Source organism: Polypterus senegalus, chromosome 9 (genome assembly GCF_016835505.1).
Source record: "Polypterus senegalus isolate Bchr_013 chromosome 9, ASM1683550v1, whole genome shotgun sequence".
NCBI lineage: Eukaryota > Metazoa > Chordata > Cladistia > Polypteriformes > Polypteridae > Polypterus > Polypterus senegalus.
The window spans coordinates 13,465,030-13,483,737 of record NC_053162.1 but is presented as its reverse complement, the minus strand read 5'-3'; the positions used below and the strand labels follow the sequence as shown (position 1 = coordinate 13,483,737).

General features: G+C 39.5%; 1 protein-coding gene across 7 annotated transcripts in view; it reads right to left on the bottom strand.

Moving 5' to 3' along the window:
- Positions 1–18,708, bottom strand: part of dennd1a (DENN/MADD domain containing 1A) — a 1,078,084-nt gene that overhangs the window by 220,843 nt on the left and 838,533 nt on the right. For all 7 annotated transcript variants that reach the window (XR_005634853.1, XM_039762706.1, XM_039762705.1 and 4 more), the window contains exon 17: positions 3,324–3,395. Coding sequence is in view for 6 of the 7 variants with exons in the window: in XM_039762706.1 (XP_039618640.1) it covers positions 3,324–3,395 (72 nt within the window). In the remaining variant the exon portion in view is untranslated. The remainder of the gene's footprint in view (positions 1–3,323; positions 3,396–18,708) is intronic.

Below are 18,708 nucleotides of genomic sequence, written 5' to 3'. Positions count from 1 at the left end.
ATGGAGCTGCAAACCAGCAATGGGGTGTTGTATCCATCAAGCAGTCTCTAACATGGCGGTGTCCATAAATAAGTCAAGTCGGCAAAGAGGAAGAACTTGAATCGTTTTTAGCAAAGTTAAAATATAAGGAAGCACAAAATGAATAAAACCACTAGATTTCTTTGGCCTCAAGAACACTCAAAACCATACTCAACTTTTACAGGCCAAAGAACAGTTGGAAGAAATTAAACTTTTAAGGCAGATCATGACAAAGCAGGCGAGTTAAATGCTTCCAAATCTGTATAGTTAGGTCATCAAGGTTTGGTGATCTTCTTTTATTCATAGAGTTGAAGGCCTCCTTCAGTCCTGTCATCAAAACAGGGGGAATCGGATAGTGAAGCCAGCCTCTTAATAAGCACAGACACAGACCTTCTACAAATGAATCAAGATTGGAATGGAAACAGTTGGGAGTTGTCTTGAAAATAAGACCACCGCACCACATTTTCATTCTGTTTTTACTGCTGAGGGCCGTGGGAACAACTCACTGAGCATGGCTGACCAGGACTACCTATCCACTGTGACGTCATCCAGCCCTTCCTGAAAAATACACGGATGCTCCTGGGACAATCAAGAAATCTAATCCTCCCAAGTGTGTCCTATGCGAAAGGGGCACCCAAACTACATGCTCAAATGGCTCTTTCTCAATCCACAGAAGCAGAAGTTATACTCTCAGGTCATCCCATATTACCCAACTCCACACCCTAACACAGACAGGGGGTCCAGGAGCCATGAACAGGCCCCCCATACCAGAAGCAATGTGCTCAGAATCTCACTCTTTCAGGCATTACGCAGAGCCTAAATTAACCACCTCATCAATGGATTTATCTCTCACTGTTTCACCACAGTCCTATACAATGTGATCCACAATTGGACCAAGAGGGTGTGACAATGAGTAAATGTTATGCATCCATTATTCAACCTGCTATATCCTACCTACATGGTCACGGGACCGCACTCTCTTGGCCAGGCGAGCTGGAGCTGGGAGGAAGAGAGGCAACACTCCACTGGAGGAGGGCAGCGAGGCTGTGAGAGAAATTGTGGGGAAGAACTGAATTGTGGAGAGAGAAATCTGTGCTTTTTGTTACTTGTTTGAGGAATCTGGTTAATAAGCCAGCTTTTTTTGAACCCGAGACTGTGTGTGTGTTGGGGTTTGAGCTCACTGACGCCCTTTTTTCCATCACACTACACACTCACAGAGCAAATTCTTAGGACCACTACACTAATACTGAGTAGGACCTTCATTTGCTCTCAAAACCTTCTTAATTGTTCATGGCATGGATTCCACAATGTATTCCTTTGAGATTCTGGTCCAGGTTGACACGATTGCATCACATAGTTTGTACATTCAGGCTGTAAATCTGCATCTGGTGTGTCTGGTGTCTGAGAAGTCCACCGAAGAACACTGAACACAAGGTCATGTTCATGACACCAGTTTGAGATGACTTTTGCTTTGTGACATTATGCATTGCCATGCTGTAGGTAGCTATTAGAAGATGGGTAGAAATGTGACCATGAAAGGATGGTACAAACGGGTCCAAAATGTGCCAAGGAAACATTCCCCACACCATCACACCACCACAACCACCACCAGCAGCAGCCTGGCCTGTTGACACAAGACAGGTTGGGTGCATGGATTCATGCTATTGATGCCAAATTCTACCCCTACCATCTGTGTGTCTCAACAGAACTCGAGACTTATCAGGCCAGGCTGCATTTTTGTAGTCTTCAGCTGTCCAGTTTTGGTGAGCCTGTGCCCACTGCAGCCTCAGCCTTCTGTTCCTGGCTGACAGGAGTGGAACCCAATGTGGTCTTCTGCTGCTAAAGATCATCTGCCTTAAGATTTGATGTGTTGTACATGATGAGATGTGTTTCTGCTCACCACAGTCATAGAGAGCAAACATCTGACTTACTGAAGCCGTTTGGTCTGCTCAAACCAGTCTGACCATTCACTTCTGACCTCTCTCATTAACAAGGCGATTCTGTTCTAAGAACCGCCGCTCATCACAAGCTTTTTGTTTTTTGCACCATTCTGAGTAAACCGTAGAGACTGCTGATTGTGAAAATCCCAGGGGATCAGCAGTTACAGAAATACTCAAAGCAGCCTGTCTGGCGCCAAACTATCATGTTACAGAGGTAATCACTGAGGTCACATTATGTCCCCATTCTGGAGCTTGACATGAACATTAACTGATGCTCCTGACCTGTATCTTCTCACGTTTATGCACTGTAATGATTAGGTAATTGCATGGATAAGCAGGTGTACAGATGTTCCTAAACATTTGCAAAGTGTCTTTTTTACTGCTAAATAATAAATCAAATTAGGCCGCCTCTGTGAGTTTATACTTTGTCTCTGTATGTAAAACGTACTTTACTTACTTAAACAGTAATGGCCACAGCATAAAGGATCTGAGGGTCACTGTGCTTATGGGTAATTTCAAGACCCAACAGGAGCGGAGAGAATGGGAATACAAACTTATGATTAAATTCGACACTCAACAAAATGGTCTGAACAGAGACAAGAGTTTTATGAGCAGATATGTGGACTGACAGACTGATTGACCAGCTGACTACATCAATGGCCGATCTTACAGACAATGCACTTCAGAAAACCTTACAGGACTTTCTCTAGTGATGGTTATCTCATCTCTACATTTTATTAGTTCATTGTTCTCTTCTTTCAGGGTTAATTCATCTCAGACGTATTCATTTTGCTAACATTAGAACAAAAAGTTTGTTAAGATGAAAGAAAAAAATCACTTTGCTGTCCCAATATAAGCGAGAGTATTTTTCAGTTTCTTTGTTACGCCTTTCCTGATGAAGGGGCCTTAGCTGACTTGAAAGCCTGCATTTGTAATTTATTTAGTTAGCCAATAAATGGTGTCATTTCACCCTACTTTCTCCTGTTTAAAACTTACTATCAGCAAATTATGGCGTATGATAAAAGGTGCGGTCGAACCCAAAACTGAAGCGAATCTGCGTTGACGTATTGATAAGTAAAGATGTCAAAAAGAGTCTGCTTGATTTTATTTTCAACTGCAATATGGCATCTTTCAAAATGAAATATAAAAAATAAAAAAGTTCACTGTGCAACTCCAACTTCATTTGTCATCAAAGAGGAAAAAAAGAACCTCCTTAAACCATTAGAAGGACATTTTCAGAGGAAGACACTTGTCATTTGCATTAGCATTAAAGTGCCATAACCACTACCTCCTTTAGCTGCAAGAATACATTTCTTTTTCTGTGGTCAGTATTTTAAAATAAACACACAAAAGCATAACACTTACAAACTTGTAGACGGTTTTCATTGCAGGGTTCGCTTTCGTTTTCATTGTATTTATGAGAGCTCCACTTCCTTTCTGTGAAAACAAAACAATTTTCCATTAATGAAAGTGACGTTTCCGCAGGCCTGTTTAGGTGATCCTGATACCTGGATTTCTGTAAGTCACCATTAAATAACAGATTAATAGCAGGAGATAATGGCTAAGATAAAAGCCAAAAAAGAAAAAAAAAAGTGAGAAGGGGATTAGAATTAGATTCTTTTTCTTCAAGCCTTTTCCTTCATCTTAAAGAACCTAATTAAAGAAGAATCACGTACAGATGTTTATATGCAGGTCATGTTATTTCAGCGAGGTACGACACGTTAGGCCATCCAAATTATACAGCAGCTAAAAAGCTATGAAACGCCAGGAGACAAATCTCATTCAACAGGTTTTATGCAAGAAGTCATTTGAACATTTCAAAGTAAAATTCTACATGCACAATCATGGGATGCTAATGAACTTGGGGGAAAAAAGAAAAATTTAAAGTAGCCAGTTTTTTTTTTTTTTTACTATTTCTTCAAGCTTTTCATTGAATTCAACCATAATGAGTGAATAAAAACAGATGGGCTATGTGCACAACCAAAAATAAAAATGTGAGGGGGAGAAAATGAAACAACAATATTCATACTGCACTGAAAGAAACTGAAGTAAACCCTTCATCAAGGTGGCATAAACCCCCCAATGACACAAACTGAAAAAGGATTTAACGCCAAAATAACATCCAATATATATAATACAATGGCTGTTTAATAAGGAAGTCAGAATAACCCCACTGAAGAGACACACATTGAGGTGGGACCTGTCTTGCACCCGACACTGCCAATATACCCTGCGGGCACACTCAACACTGCATTAGACATGAAATGACACAAAATGGACGGACAGACGGGTCGGGCTGGTGACACAGGGGCCTGGCTTACTTATCATATCTCAATCCTGCCACTCAAATAAGATCAGAAGACATCTTGCGTGATGATGACAATAATAATAATCTAAACTAATGAAACACAAGGACCTATGGTCCAAATGCAAAATGCAAATAAGAACCAAGTTAAAGATAAGGAGCTGTTGATACAGTTTGTCTAGAAGTCACTCTGCATTTTATTACTTCTGATAGATAGATAGATAGATAGATAGATAGATAGATAGATAGATAGATAGATAGATAGATAGATAGATAGATAGATAACTTTATTAATCCCAAGGGGAAATTCACATAATCCAGCAGCAGTATACTGATACAAAGAAACAATATTAAATTAAATAGTAATAAAAATGAAAAAAAAAATGAAAAACTTCTGTTGGAAAACAAAACTTTTCTATTTTAGCAAAACATTTTTTTTTTGTTTTCAGCATGAAAGAATACAGCTTACTGACGTAACTCTGCTGAGTAGAAATATCAATGTCAGTTTCTGACGATCTTCTCAATTGTCACCGTGCCACTATGTCTCTTTCTTACATATGGTATCCTGGTCTTTCTCTTACATGCCATTTAGCCATTGTGTTTGTCTGTTGCTCAGCTCTTCTTTATTGAGAATTACTTCTTGCTTGTCAATGCTTTTTGGCCTCTAATCTCCTTCTTCACCACTTCAACGATTGGCATGACGTTCAGCAGATGTCACTGCTCTTTTTTTCTTTCTGCCATTTGTGTGGTTATCATATTGGTTTTCCAATCACTTTGCAATCCTTTATTTCCATGTAAAAATGTTTGATGCTCGATGATCAATAAACACAATACTTATACTTGATGACGGATTATCAACAGATAGGCTTGGTGGTTTTTGACAGTAAAGTGGCCACCAAGCAGCTGCAACATAAAATGTATTGAGTTTTCTAGAATATATTAGCTACATTCAGGATTGCTTATAGCTTGTTTGTGTGCTTCAGCGTCTTGTCATGTTATTCTTTCTTGTTCTTCTTAACTTAATTGTCTTCAGCAACACTCTTAACGCTCAGTAGGCATCACTGCTCTTCTTTTTCTTTCTGCCACTAGTTTGGTAACCACTAGGTTTCTTGATTCTTTTTCTGTAAACACACAACCACAGGTCACTTTGCTTTCCCTTATGGCCAACAGGTTGCTGCTAACTAAAATTTTTTAATCATGATAAATTCTTGCTTGTTTATATATTTCAATATCTTCTTATTCTTTCTTGTTCTGTGCCACTTAATCACATTCTGCAATGTGCTTGAGGTTCAGAAGATGTCACTGCTGTTCTTATTCTTTCTTTATGGTGGTTAACAGTTGACTTCTTGATCACTTTACCTGAAACACAAGACTGTAAAAATAACCATCAGGTTGCGTCTATCTAAACATTTTAAATTTCCATAACCTATCTGACCAATGAGGTCATAAGCTTTTGATAAAGATCAATATCAAGGTTCTAGCCTTAGTAGTTTGTGGGTAATTATTTGACAGTCAAACAGACCTTACCAGTTTATATACTAGTAACGGCACACTAAACAATAACGTGCAGTGAATACACTTGACTTGAGCATTTCTAGTTTTCAGACTCTTTCTCTGTACGTTTAGCATTCATTTGCTCAGAGGTTGATGCGTTTGCTGCTTCCTGAGCAGCTCTTCTTTTCTCCACCCTTGCGGCCTGCTTCTTCTCTTCTTTCATCTGCATCTTTTCACATTAAAACTGATTAAATTGGTGTTTGTGATGCAATTACTTAGTACGTTTTCTTTCATTTTTCACTTAAGCTGGCATTTAAGTCTTCAATATGCCCCAAGAATAATTTAAGATATGAAGAGGTAGAGGAAGTGACGGCGAAGGTGGTAGGGAATGAGAATGGTGCCCGTACGCACGTGCTGCACGGCCTCCCTGCTGGCTGCTGTTGAGAGTCGATTCTACAATAAAATAAAATAAAAATAAAAAGAGGAATAACTTTGGAGGTCAATCATCCCCCCGAAAGCGGATAGTAGACGTAGTATATGTGTACCAAATTTCAGGTCAATTGTTTAAATGGTTTGCAAGCTACAGGTGACTTAAAATTCTGGACAGACAAATGGACAGCCACGGTAGCATATTATATAAAGATATAAACATCTAGCACGATATTAGGAGAGGAAAGTTCTGCCAAACAAATCAGTTCAACTTTTTTTAAACAAGTAAATGGAGTATTTCACTAAATCAAATCTCATGACACAATTTACTTAGAATTTCAAACAGTCACTGATACGTTTCAGCGGGAAAGATTACTCTAAAGCTAGAAGCCATTGACGTGTGAGGTAGCTAAAGCTGCCATTACTCTGCATGACTTTTCTTGCAATTCCACTCACAGTCTTTTCTTAGAAAAAACACAGCGAGTTGGAAAAAGCGGCAATGTGCACCCCCATTACTGTCAGTTTTCTAGTGCGGCCATTCGAGGAACTCAATTATAATGTAACTACAACTATCTACATGTAACTCACCATGACAAGCTATGATAAAATAAAACTGCTAAGGTACAGAAGAGTGACTAAGGAATATTGTGAGATGGAACCAAGACCAAAAGATGAAAAACACAGTTGATGGATGGATGGATGGATGGATGGATGGATAGATGGATAGATAGATAGATAGATAGATAGATAGATAGATAGATAGATAGATAGATAGATAGATAGATAGATAGACATTTCATAACTGGGAGGTCAAAAACACCAAGCAAAAAAAGAGTAAAAGGGAAAAATGAGAATCATGAGTCAACAACAAAAGAAAAGTCAAAATCAAACCTGCAGGGATTACTTAGAAATAAGGCTAACTGTACTAAGGATTTTGGAGACGTCGTTTATGCACTGAGCTTACTGAAACCATCGGCATATGTATAGCATCACTTCTTCAATATAACTTCTGCAAGATTCATGATCATGTGATGCATCTTAAATAAGCCACATGAACAACAAAAAACAGGACAGGATTTAATAACATCAAACTGTGAAAATTAAATGTAAACCTCAGAAACAGAATCCTGTTCACTAACAATTCCTAAACAGACTAAAATACACGTATAAAACACATTACAGTATCACAGAAACCAGTTGCTTGAGGGCTGTCAACTGGAGCAACAATGCAATTCAACTGGTCATTTAGTTCACAAAAAAGAGTGATCTTCCCATCTCTCACAGTTAAGACAATTAGTTAAAATGAGGCTAAAGGACTGCATTTCTCTGAGGGTGAAGATGACTTCCAATACCTTGTCTCCATATATCCAGAAGATTCATCAATGTCACGCATGCTCATCTATGGATCACCATCTAAACTCTTCCCAGGTATGTAATTCTATCCCGGGCCAAGAGGGGGCACTACAGCTAACAGCCTTGTCATATTCTTCCTCCACAGTCCCAAGCTGACTCCCAGTGAAGGCAAATGACCCCAAACATTCCAGGTCCAGGGCTTTAAAGGGAGCGACAGCCTGAATGAGGGGATCTATGAGCAAGGAGATGATCAGAGAGTGAACCTCCTTATTTGAGATGACGTCATCGAGGCCACTTTGCTATGTGGCAATGACTCTGTTACTGTTTTCATGCCATCAAACTTTATTTTGATAAGAAAAGAACTGTGACTAAAGAGGGAGGGCTGGGTTGGCACCCCAAACTCCTCTTGGTTTACCGACTTTTCTTTCCTCGACCACCACAATATAGTGCATCTAAGCATCAAAAATCAATCACATTGAGAGGACTCCGCCACCTGTGTGCATCACTTTCGTGGCGTCTCATTAGGGGTTTGATCGTCTGTCTCAAAGAGCACTGCTATTCGCTTCTTGCCACCTCTGTATGTGTTTTGCTAGACCTGCACGTGACCGAGATGCTCTGAGGCTGAATCAGGTGGTAGGCTGGGTGTGACTGACTGATAATTGTGTGAGTTGCTTATGACAACTGTGTTACACTTTTACCTATGTGCATACTTATTTTTACATTTGTAATGCTTTTAATGCTCCATGTTAGCACTCACCTCCTTATGCTGTGAACCACAGTCCTTAATTACGTACAGCTTCCCATATGATGCACAGTATTTCATGTCATTTGGTTCCATTTCGGGTCAAATTCCAACCTCATGTGAACCGTTCCAGGGTCTGTTTGGGACCACATCATGACCTCCCCTTTCCAAAGGGTCTGGGTCTGCTTGTTTTAGTCTGCACCCAAAGTTCAATGGACGTGTTCACATTCATCTAAATGAACCACAGTTAGGCGGATATCACACCAGAGCTTGAAAAAATTGTATCAGATGAATTAGGTGTGAAAATGCTGAAGGTTCTGTAGGTTGGCGCTTCAACTGCATGACTCAGTAGTTTGTTTTGGATTCTCGTGATTCTTTATGTAAAGAAAAATCTCCTCTGCATTTCATCATGTTTTTCACTGGTGCTCTTAAGTACCCAATTCAGTATTAAATTAAAGTAATTTTCTGATGGATCACTTTTATCAAAGTCTGTGAGAATGTCTCAGCTTGAATTAGGTCCTCCATCTCTGATAAACTAAATAGGTTTAATTACCAAGTACGCCAATCCTCTTAGCCCTGGCGTGCATATGTCCGCTCCTCTGTGCAGTTTCTGGTGCTACTATGTCTTTTTTGCAGTGTCGTGACCAGAGCTTCACAGGACCCCAAATGTCGCCACACCACTGCATTATACAGTTTTTGCAGAATGTTCCTTGATTTGTGTTCAACAATTTTCACATTATAACCTAACATTTTAAGTGCTTCTACATACTGCCTGGATGATGGCAGTGTTAAGAACGTTATGAAAGACTATGCTATGTGATAACATCAAAAGATGCAAAAACATCTCCCATAATGCCCTCATTGACTATCCATCCATCCATCCATCATCCAACCTGCTATATCCTAACTACAGGGTCATGGGGGCCTGCTGGAGCCAATCCCAGCCAACACAGGGTGCAAGGCAGGAAACAAACCCTGGGCAGGCACCAGCCCACCGCAGGGTGGTCCTCATTGACTAAAACCTCAAAATTACACTAAATTCAAAAGGTCATAATCAAATTGTAACCGCAGTCAGAGTACACTGAAAGGTAAGCTACAACCATGTAAAGTTGAAGCACAATTCTAATTAAGGGAGAAAAAATGTTTCAGTGTAATATCGCATGTTTGCAAAAAAAAAAAAAAAAGCAAATACGTTCCTTCATGTGTTTGAAAGAAATTAGCCCAAGGTTTTTGTATTTCACAAAGCACCTAAGATATGTGATTATCTCTGTAAAGCAGCACACCTATGAATGTGTTACTTCTTAGATGAGCAAAACAGGTTTAAAGTGTTAAAAAAAAAACAAAAAAAATGAGACAACTTCAAAAGATTTTAAAGGTACTCAGCCTTAGCTACTAAAAGAACTCTTCAAAAGATTTCTAATTAGCAGAATACCAAGCTAAAATCCAGAGATCAAATACATTATCTACACGTTAGTCTAAATTTATAGGAAAGGCCTAATGAAGCATTTCTCACTGTCTGCTAATGGAGAGCCCCCAATACCCCCCTTAAAATCAAGACCTAAAGAAGACCCTCTGTTTATCTTCCAAAAGCTAATAGAGGTACGTTAGCTAGCTTAAAGGCTAATAAAACTCCTGGGATGATTCTGGGAAACGGGAAAAGAAAAAAAAAAAAAAAAGGTGCATACTAAGAGGGCGAGAATCCAAATTCTGAGTGTATAGTTTATCAAAAAAAAAAATGGATATGTTCATATTTGATACGGCAGTTTATATTTGCTATCTTTTCTTGAAGAAATTTCCAAAAGATGGCTTCAAAATTCTGACACTACCCTAAAGCAAAATGAAAGATATATCAAATGATCATAATAAAGGACAGGGAAGAGCCAAAAAGGTGGACGTCCAACACAAATAACTTGAAGCAGCTTTGAACAATGATAAGCCACTGTGGTCCCGTCCATCCTCTAAGCTGCTTATTCAGCTCAGGCTCACAGGCACATAAAAGTTTAAAGCCTGGAAGCACTGGGCCCAAAATGGGAGCAAACCCAATTTGGAATTCTGCAGGAGGGTTATGGTCTCACTCTTCTACAACAAAAAATCATTTTGTCTTCTTAATGAGGGTTGTATAGTCCAGGATATGCAACATACAGTAAATATGGGGTGCTTCATATTAATCCTAATATTGTTAATATTGGCTGTAATACAACCTCTGTGGCATCTCAGAAGACATTCCAGCCAGTGGGGAGGAAAGAAATTGTATATCATAAATATTAACAGGACTACTCACAATCCTGAACAGATGGCCAGAGGTTTCCTTTCCTTTTAAGCTCCTAAACTGAACCCATCACTAGTACAAAACTGCTGGAATCAAGTGACCCCCTAAGCACATCTCATCCATCCTCTGCACTTCGTCTGCCTATGAAGGCCTGCATTGTTCATTCTTTCCTACACTGAAATTTGAAATTTACAATGGCTGACCTATTCAGCTTTGTGCTGTAAACTAATGCACATACACTTGTGTGAAAAAGTAAGTACACCCCTTGAAATGTTTTTATTTCTTTTTAAGTATATGTGGACACATCAAGATGTGACAGACAGACAGACATGAAATACACTATATAATAGATAGATAGATAGATAGATATGAAAGGCACTATATAATAGATAGATAGATAGATAGATAGATAGATAGAAAGATAGATAGATAGATAGATAGATAGATAGATAGATAGACCCACAAGGATACAGAGAAAAAGTGCTCAAGGTACACCTAAGGCAAAACAATCAGAAAGTTTTAAATGTATTCAATTACCTGTCATAAACTAGTATAACGGCTAATAAATAAATCAAAACAAATAGCTGGTAATTAATCATGTTTGATTAAGCATTTTTCTTACCAGAATCTTGCTTCTTTTTAGATACAATTAAGAATGTCAGGTTATATTGAGCCCTTATGTGTGGAGTACAAGTCACAGGAGGTTCTGCTCAGGTCTTTATAACACACTGGTGAGGCCTCATCTGGAGTCCTGGGTGACGTTTTGGTCTCCAGGCTACAAAAAGGACATAATGGCACAAGAAAAGGACCAGAGAGGAGCGACGAGGCTGATTCAGGGCTACAGGGATGAGTTATGAGGAAAGATTAAAAGAGCTGAGCCTTTACAGTTTAAGCAAAAGAAGATTTGGAGGAGACCTGACTGAAGTGTTTAAAATTAGTGCAGTAGATCAAGATGGTCACTTTAAAATGAGCACAATAAAAACACGACATAATTTGGAAATGTGTTTAGGGTAAATTTCACATAAACATTAGGAAGTTTTTCCATGGGCACATGGAATGAGTTACCAAGTAGTATGGTAGACAGTAGGACTTCAGGGACTTTCAAAACTCAATTTGATGTTACTTTGGAAAAATTAAATAGATAGGACTGGTGAGCTTTGTTGGGGTGAATGGCCTGTTCTCAACTAGATTGCTCTAATGTTGTGATGGCTTAAAGCTTTGAGGAAAAATGCATGCTAGTTTGAGGGGGAGTATTAGGAAATTATCAGACTTTTCATTGTTTCCTCCTTAAAAAAAACTTCAAATATTTTCTGCAGGGCGTTGTCAACAGTGACATTGTGTTTTGCTATACGAGATAGCAGATTAAAAAAAAATGAAGCCGACTGGGACATAGACATAGTCTAATGGGGAAACAAACTGTCCCTTGCAATGAAGGCCAAGAGTGTTTTTTGGTCCAAAATCTCAGAAAGAGAACTGATGTTTTTGTAGATGACCCTTCAACCAGTTGCACTGTTAGCGTCAGCATTAATACCCTGTGATTAAGCCCCTAACAACGACGGCAGCATTCTACCGACAGGTACTCAATATACAGGCGCTCATCAGAAAGGAAAATGGCAGGAGAAAAAGTAGAAATAAACTATACAATCCAAAACCAGGTTTTGTAGCAAGAAATGAATAAAGAGAAATGAATTCCTTGTCTTCAAAGACCCCAACTGGGAACACTTGGAAGTCCTACTAATAATTGAGGAAAAAAATTAAATAAACAACCACATTATAACACACTGAATTCAATGTGGGTAGTTGGTAGGGAAGCATCTGAACAGAGGGTTGGACACTTCAACTTTTTGTATTTTTCTCTACAGGTACAATACAATCCAATTCACATCTCTCCTTTTCTTAACATTTCCTTTTTTTAAATCTTATAGTCACATAAAGCGTGATCAATATTGTATTTTACTGTGAGATATTTCTATCTTTTTTTGGGGTCAACAAACAATTTGAGTTGACAACAAAAGTTGTACAGTGAAACACTGAGCTGGTGTGGGTAGTGAGGTGGCAGCATCAGGAGGTACTTGGGTGAGGGCAGCATATTCATACAAATAAATTTTTTGATAATATTACAAAATAACAATACAAAAACTGATAGTATGAATTGGATTAGCATTGTACATATCAAGTGCCTAATTTTTATACTGCCTTTAAAAATTGTAAGACATATTTTCATTTTAAGTTTCAAATATCTCAGAACTGCATCTCACGACACTTTGGTTGCACTCTGAGGACCGAAATGGCACGTGCAAGTTTCACAGCTACATGTCAGAAAACGAGGGTTTATTTTCCTGATTTGGCACATATTGTATTGCGTATATATTGAATGTTATTTTGTAAAATTTTGTTAACTTTGGAATGTTACTAGGAGTCGACTCACAATATCTGTTAACTATCTCTTACGTTTGCACTGTGAGTGCTTAATTAAAAACAACAGGAGCCTTTTAGCTTGCAGGACAGAGTGTGAAAGTGCCAAGATATTTAGAAAACCATGCAAGATGCACAAAACAGGCGAGTTATGTTTTGCATTCAATGTCATGACTGTAAGAAAAAATAAATAAAAAATTGGAGAAGGATTTACACATTTTAAAAAGTATTTTTAATGTCCATTTTACATATTTTGTTGATTTGAAACTAACCGTTTTAATAAATTTTTTTCCAAAATATTTTCTTTTACCCATTACTCCAAGGATATATTTTAAATTTCACCCCCGAGATTAATTGAGGACATCAAATCTAATGTACTGAATCAAGGGCGCACTGTATTATGAAGCCTATATATTGCGTATGTATATGCATTTCACTTAGATGAAGTGTATTGGGTCATATTAAGTAAGGATACATAATTTGTGAAGTCATTCAGCAAAAATATGCTTTGCCTCTGGCAACATTATTTAACATGCCACCCCTGGAGTAGCAAATAATGAGCATTTGATGGTCCAGGCCAACTCCACGCTCCCTTGTCGCTTCTGGGAGCCTCTTCATCCCAAAACCGTCGACAGTCATGTACCAAGAGGAGCCGGGCAAATTAGGACACACACATTTAGCAAGGGGTTGGTGCAAAAAGTGTCGGTACTTTTATTAAAACCAAACAAGCGTTCAATTAGTGCAGTGCATCAACTTCTTCCAATAAATACTTCATAAAATAAAGTGAACGTGGAAGTTAAAAATCTGTAATAAATAAACCATTAAAACAAGGTTAAAATCCAAGGATTTTTTAAAGACACAAGCTGCGGTACTGCTTTCTAAAATCCAACGTCTCCCCAGCTTAACCTCTTTGGATTCCGCAGCTACGAGGAGATGTTAACCTGCAAGTGCAGACAACCATTTGATTCCGCTCTGGCCCCTGTTGCCAGTCCGTCGGTGTGTACATGGTGCCACATCGAGCTGTACTCCCTCTGACTCCCGCAGCCATTCTGGGGCCTTCCGGTGAAGTCTTCTTGGAGTAGATGGTCACTCCTCATCCTCCTATGCTGCTCAGCAGAAGTAGCCCCCAGTCCTCTTGAGCATCGGCCGCTCTCTTGTTCCCTGGAGCTTCCCTTCTGCCTGCTTCCCCTCTATGTGTCACACCGGCTTTATCCTATTCCTGCCCTTTTCTCTGTTCTTTCTTCCTTTAACCTCCATTCCTTTCATTTCTATCTCCAATCTGATTCTGTTTCTTTTCTTTTTATTGTCTGCTCCCTCTGCTGTGCAGTCTCCTCCTCATCCTCCTGAGTGGGCAAAGGTGTGGTGCTTTGCCTACTCTGGCATGAACCCTGGAGTGACACACGTTCACGCACACCCGCTTGGAGCCGACACTTCCCAGGCGGCAATTATTTATTTAAAAACTGCACTGCACTGTGGACCTCTCAACACGGAGCATCATATGAAATAATAAAAAGTGGGGTGACTTACGGAAGGAATCTGCTGTACAGTGAGAGCAAACAATGAAACAGGAGAGGATACATTTACAAACTTAAAACAGTCTTTACTTGGGACTTCAGTTTCAGCTACATCACTTTAGACAGCATATCTACATGTCGTCAGAAATGTTACAAAGTTAAACACCAAGAAAATTAATGTTCACGGAATTCAATGGTAACCCAGGCTACTTCAGATAGGGGTTTAGGGCCACCACTCTCTATCTCTAGCTAAATTTGGAAGGACACTTCTCTTGCTCCCCAACACTACTCTACAGTGAACTGACCATTTGTTAGTGAACTGCAAATCCTAAAAGAACTGATACCTTCTTCGGTAACACTTTAGTTTAGGTATTGTGAAAATGCATTTATTACTTGTTTACTCTTATGTAATAAGATTTTACTAAAGCCTTCATAACACTTACAAAACATGAGCATATAAGTTATTCATCTTGGTGGAGTGCGACATAAGGACATGACTGTAAAATTACTTGATAATATGAAGGACTCACAGGTCTTATACCAAATATGTAATATGAAGTGACATGTGACTAAGTTAAGACACCTCAGACCACTTGAAAGTGACATTTTGTTAGCAGGTCAAATTCCAAAGATGAATAAACACTTTATAGATGCTCTGTAAGTGTTACGAAGACCCAAAGAAAGGGATGTTAAAGTCTTGTTACATGATAGGAAATGAGTAACAGATGCATCTTTGCAGTACCCAAACTAAAGTGTTACCCTTTCTTTCACTAGCAGTTACAATGTAGACATTGTTCTCTCCCCAAAATCCATTCACTAACTGTCCACCAACTGACCATTAATGCCTCACAATTCTTCGACCCCATGTCTGCAGAGGCCTTTCTGTAAACAGGGTTCAGCTATGGTGGCCATGTCCGTCAAAATTGTGGAGGCATATACAGTAAATTCCTACTATTCGCAGATTTAGTTCCTGCCTGTTCGCTTCTTTAAAAGTGTAACCCATTGCGTGATCCACGTGGTCTGCTAGCAGCCATACGCAGTAGAAAAAAAAATCCTGAGAGGCCCATTGCACGGTAACAACGATAGCCTTATTCTTGCGGTTTCTTTTGTATCAATAGGTCTCCATATCATTCTGATAATATTCCACATGTTCTCAGTGTTTTAGACTGTTTATCAGACAATTTTATTAAATTTCAACAATGGCAGTGAAGCTTAATGGTAATGAAAGTATTTTGGCAAAAGATCCCAAGTAGAAATGCGTTGTGATGAGTTTAGTTGATAAGATTTGTGAGTTTGACTTGCTTTGTTCTAGAAAATCAATAGCATTTGCAGGTAGACAATTTAAAGTGAAGGAATCAACCATCTGCTCGATCCACCAAAAGAAAGACAATATCCCTAAATCTGTATGTAAATTCTGCTCTGCAACAGTCTAAGATCTTTCAATGTAGGATTCAGGTTCATAGCGTTCTTTTTTTTTTCTGTTTGGTGTTGGTGTGTAATCACATGTTTTATGTTAGACTTCTTTTATGCATGAGTTTTGGTTAAACTATTGTATTCATTTTAAGATGGCAGTTTGGCGTTAAACTGTGTAATTCACATTTTACATCTGACATCTTTACCATGTGAGTTTTTGTTAAATACAAGCCTAAAAAAAAAAAAAATAAATATATATATATATATATATATATATATAGCCAGCACTATATTTGGGAAAGTGCTCTTTACAGAGGTGACACACAAAATTCAGTGTTTATGGTAATGGGTGGGCGGCACAGTGGCACAGTGGGTAGCGCTGCTGCCTCGCAGTTAGGAGACCCAGGTTCACTTCCCGGGTCCTCCCTGTGTGAAGTTTGCATGTTCTCCCCGTGTCTGCGTGGGTTTCCTCCGGGTGCTCCGGTTTCCTCCCACAGTCCAAAGACATGCCGGTTAGGTGCATTGGCGATCCTAAATTGTCCCTAGTGTGTGCTTGGTGTGAGAGTGTGTGTGTGTGTGTGTGAGTGTGTGTGTGCACGCCCTGCGGTGGGCTGGTGCCCTGCCCGGGGTTTGTTTCCTGCCTTGCACCCTGTGTTGGCTGGGACTGGCTCTAGCAGACCCCCATGACCCTGTAGTTAGGATATAGCGGGTTGGATGGTAATGGGTAGTAAAAGTGCATAGTGAATAGGGTCTGCCAGCACATAATGCCAATGCTTCAGTATTAGCGGTTTTAAGAAGGTTTTTTAAGAAATATAATCCCCGTGGATAACGACAATAAATAATAATAATTCTTTACATTTATATAGCACGTTTCTTACTACTCAAAGCGCTTCAGTGAGTGGGGAGCCACTTCAGCCACCATTAATGTGCAGCATCCATCTGAATGATGCGACGGCAGCCATGCTTGAGGCAGTACACTCACCACACATTAGCTGTTAGGTGGTGATGGGGTGAGAGGGAGAGATAGCCAATTATAGATGGGGGATGATTAAGGTGACAGAAAGACTGGGCCATGAAGGGCAATTTAGCCAGGACATCAGGATGCACCCTGCTCTTTACGAAGGCCAATGGATCTTTTTTGACCACAGACCTCAGTTTTATATCTCATCTGAAGGACGGCACCATGTTTACAGCAAAGTCACTGCACTGGGGCATTTGGATGCACTTTCAGAATACTGGTAGCCTTGCTAACGCCTCTTCTAGCAGTAACCCAAGCTTTTCCTAGGTAGTTTCCTAACCAAGTACTGGCCAGGCCCTAACATGCTTGATTGTATATTCACTGATTTATTTGTTTATTGTCAGACATAATGAACTTGCACAGATGCAAATATTTAAAAGGATATACTGTATACAGCATAAAACAGTAATAGTAATATACACAAACAGTGTTAAACAAATACACATATTATGCAGTTCTGTTACATCCTATCTTGGCCTTATGGTGGCCACTGGTATCACTGTACTCTTAAATTGTGAATACTTCCAAAGGTCACAACCACCCAGGTCCTAGTGGTTTAAAAAAAAAAAAGAATGCCATCCCATGCCTTGACCGTGTAGAGAATCGGTAAGTTTACCTACACTCAGGATTCAGGCCACACACCACAGACAGGGCATCATTGATGTCAGGTTAATGTGAGCATCAGCACTGAGTGTGTTGACATGTCCACTTAAAACTGGGATAAGGTGAGTAACCTGGTTAAGGCAGAAACCCGGCAACTTAAAAACCTCCCTTTACAGGTTCACCTACTCCCCTGGCGAAATGCTCCAGCGTCATTAAACTGTGCAAAAAAGATTAAACGTCATCATCGGCAGCTCTGAGTCCGAAAACAAGCATGGAGCCTGCATCCCTCAGGCAGTGTGGGGAACGTTACTTTTAAAAGTCAACTACTTACATTACTCATTATCTACCAAAAACAAAAGTAACTTAATGTGATATACAGTTATTTATTATAAAATGTAATTTGTTAGAAACAACGCATTACTTTTTCTATTTTTACATGAAAAACTGCCCGTTTGTCTGGCCAGCATTTGTTATTAAATCCTGATCCCATATATGAACCTTCATGGAAATAACCAGAAATACAATCAAAACGTGAGAATTTTCTATTTTAGATTTTTAGAAATATGTTAAGTCTTTCATTTGCTGTAAAGTTAATTACATTCATCCCCGACGTGAACCACCAAAGATTTGCAGTATGAACACAAGCTGCTGCGTCACATGATTACACTGTTTCAACAAATCTATAGCAAAGGTCTGGATTAAACCAAAATGGACACTTCATAGATATGAAGACAGACTCTTTTCTGTTTGGCTGAGTGTCTGAGTCCGGCAAAGGACTGACAAACCGGTATACAGCCAGCAGCCATATCACCCTGTAGCCCTAGACTGGTTGCCCACGGAAGCTAAGCAGGGTTGAGCCTGGTCAGTACCTGAATGGGAGACCTTCTGGGAAAAACTAGGTTGCTGCTGGAAGAGGTGTTAGTGAGGCCAGCAGGGGGTGCTCACCCTGTGGTCTGTGTGGGTCCTAATGCCCCAGTATAGTGATGGGGACGCTATACTGTAAAAAAGCACCGTCTTTCGGATGAGACGTTAAACCGAGGTCCTGACTCTCTGTGGTCATTAAAAATCCCAGGATGTCTTTCGGAAAGAGTAGGGTGTTACCCGGCATCCTGGCCAGATTTGCCCATTGGCCTCTGACCGTCATGGCCTCCTAATCATCCCCATACACTGATTGGCTTCATCACTCTGTCTCCTC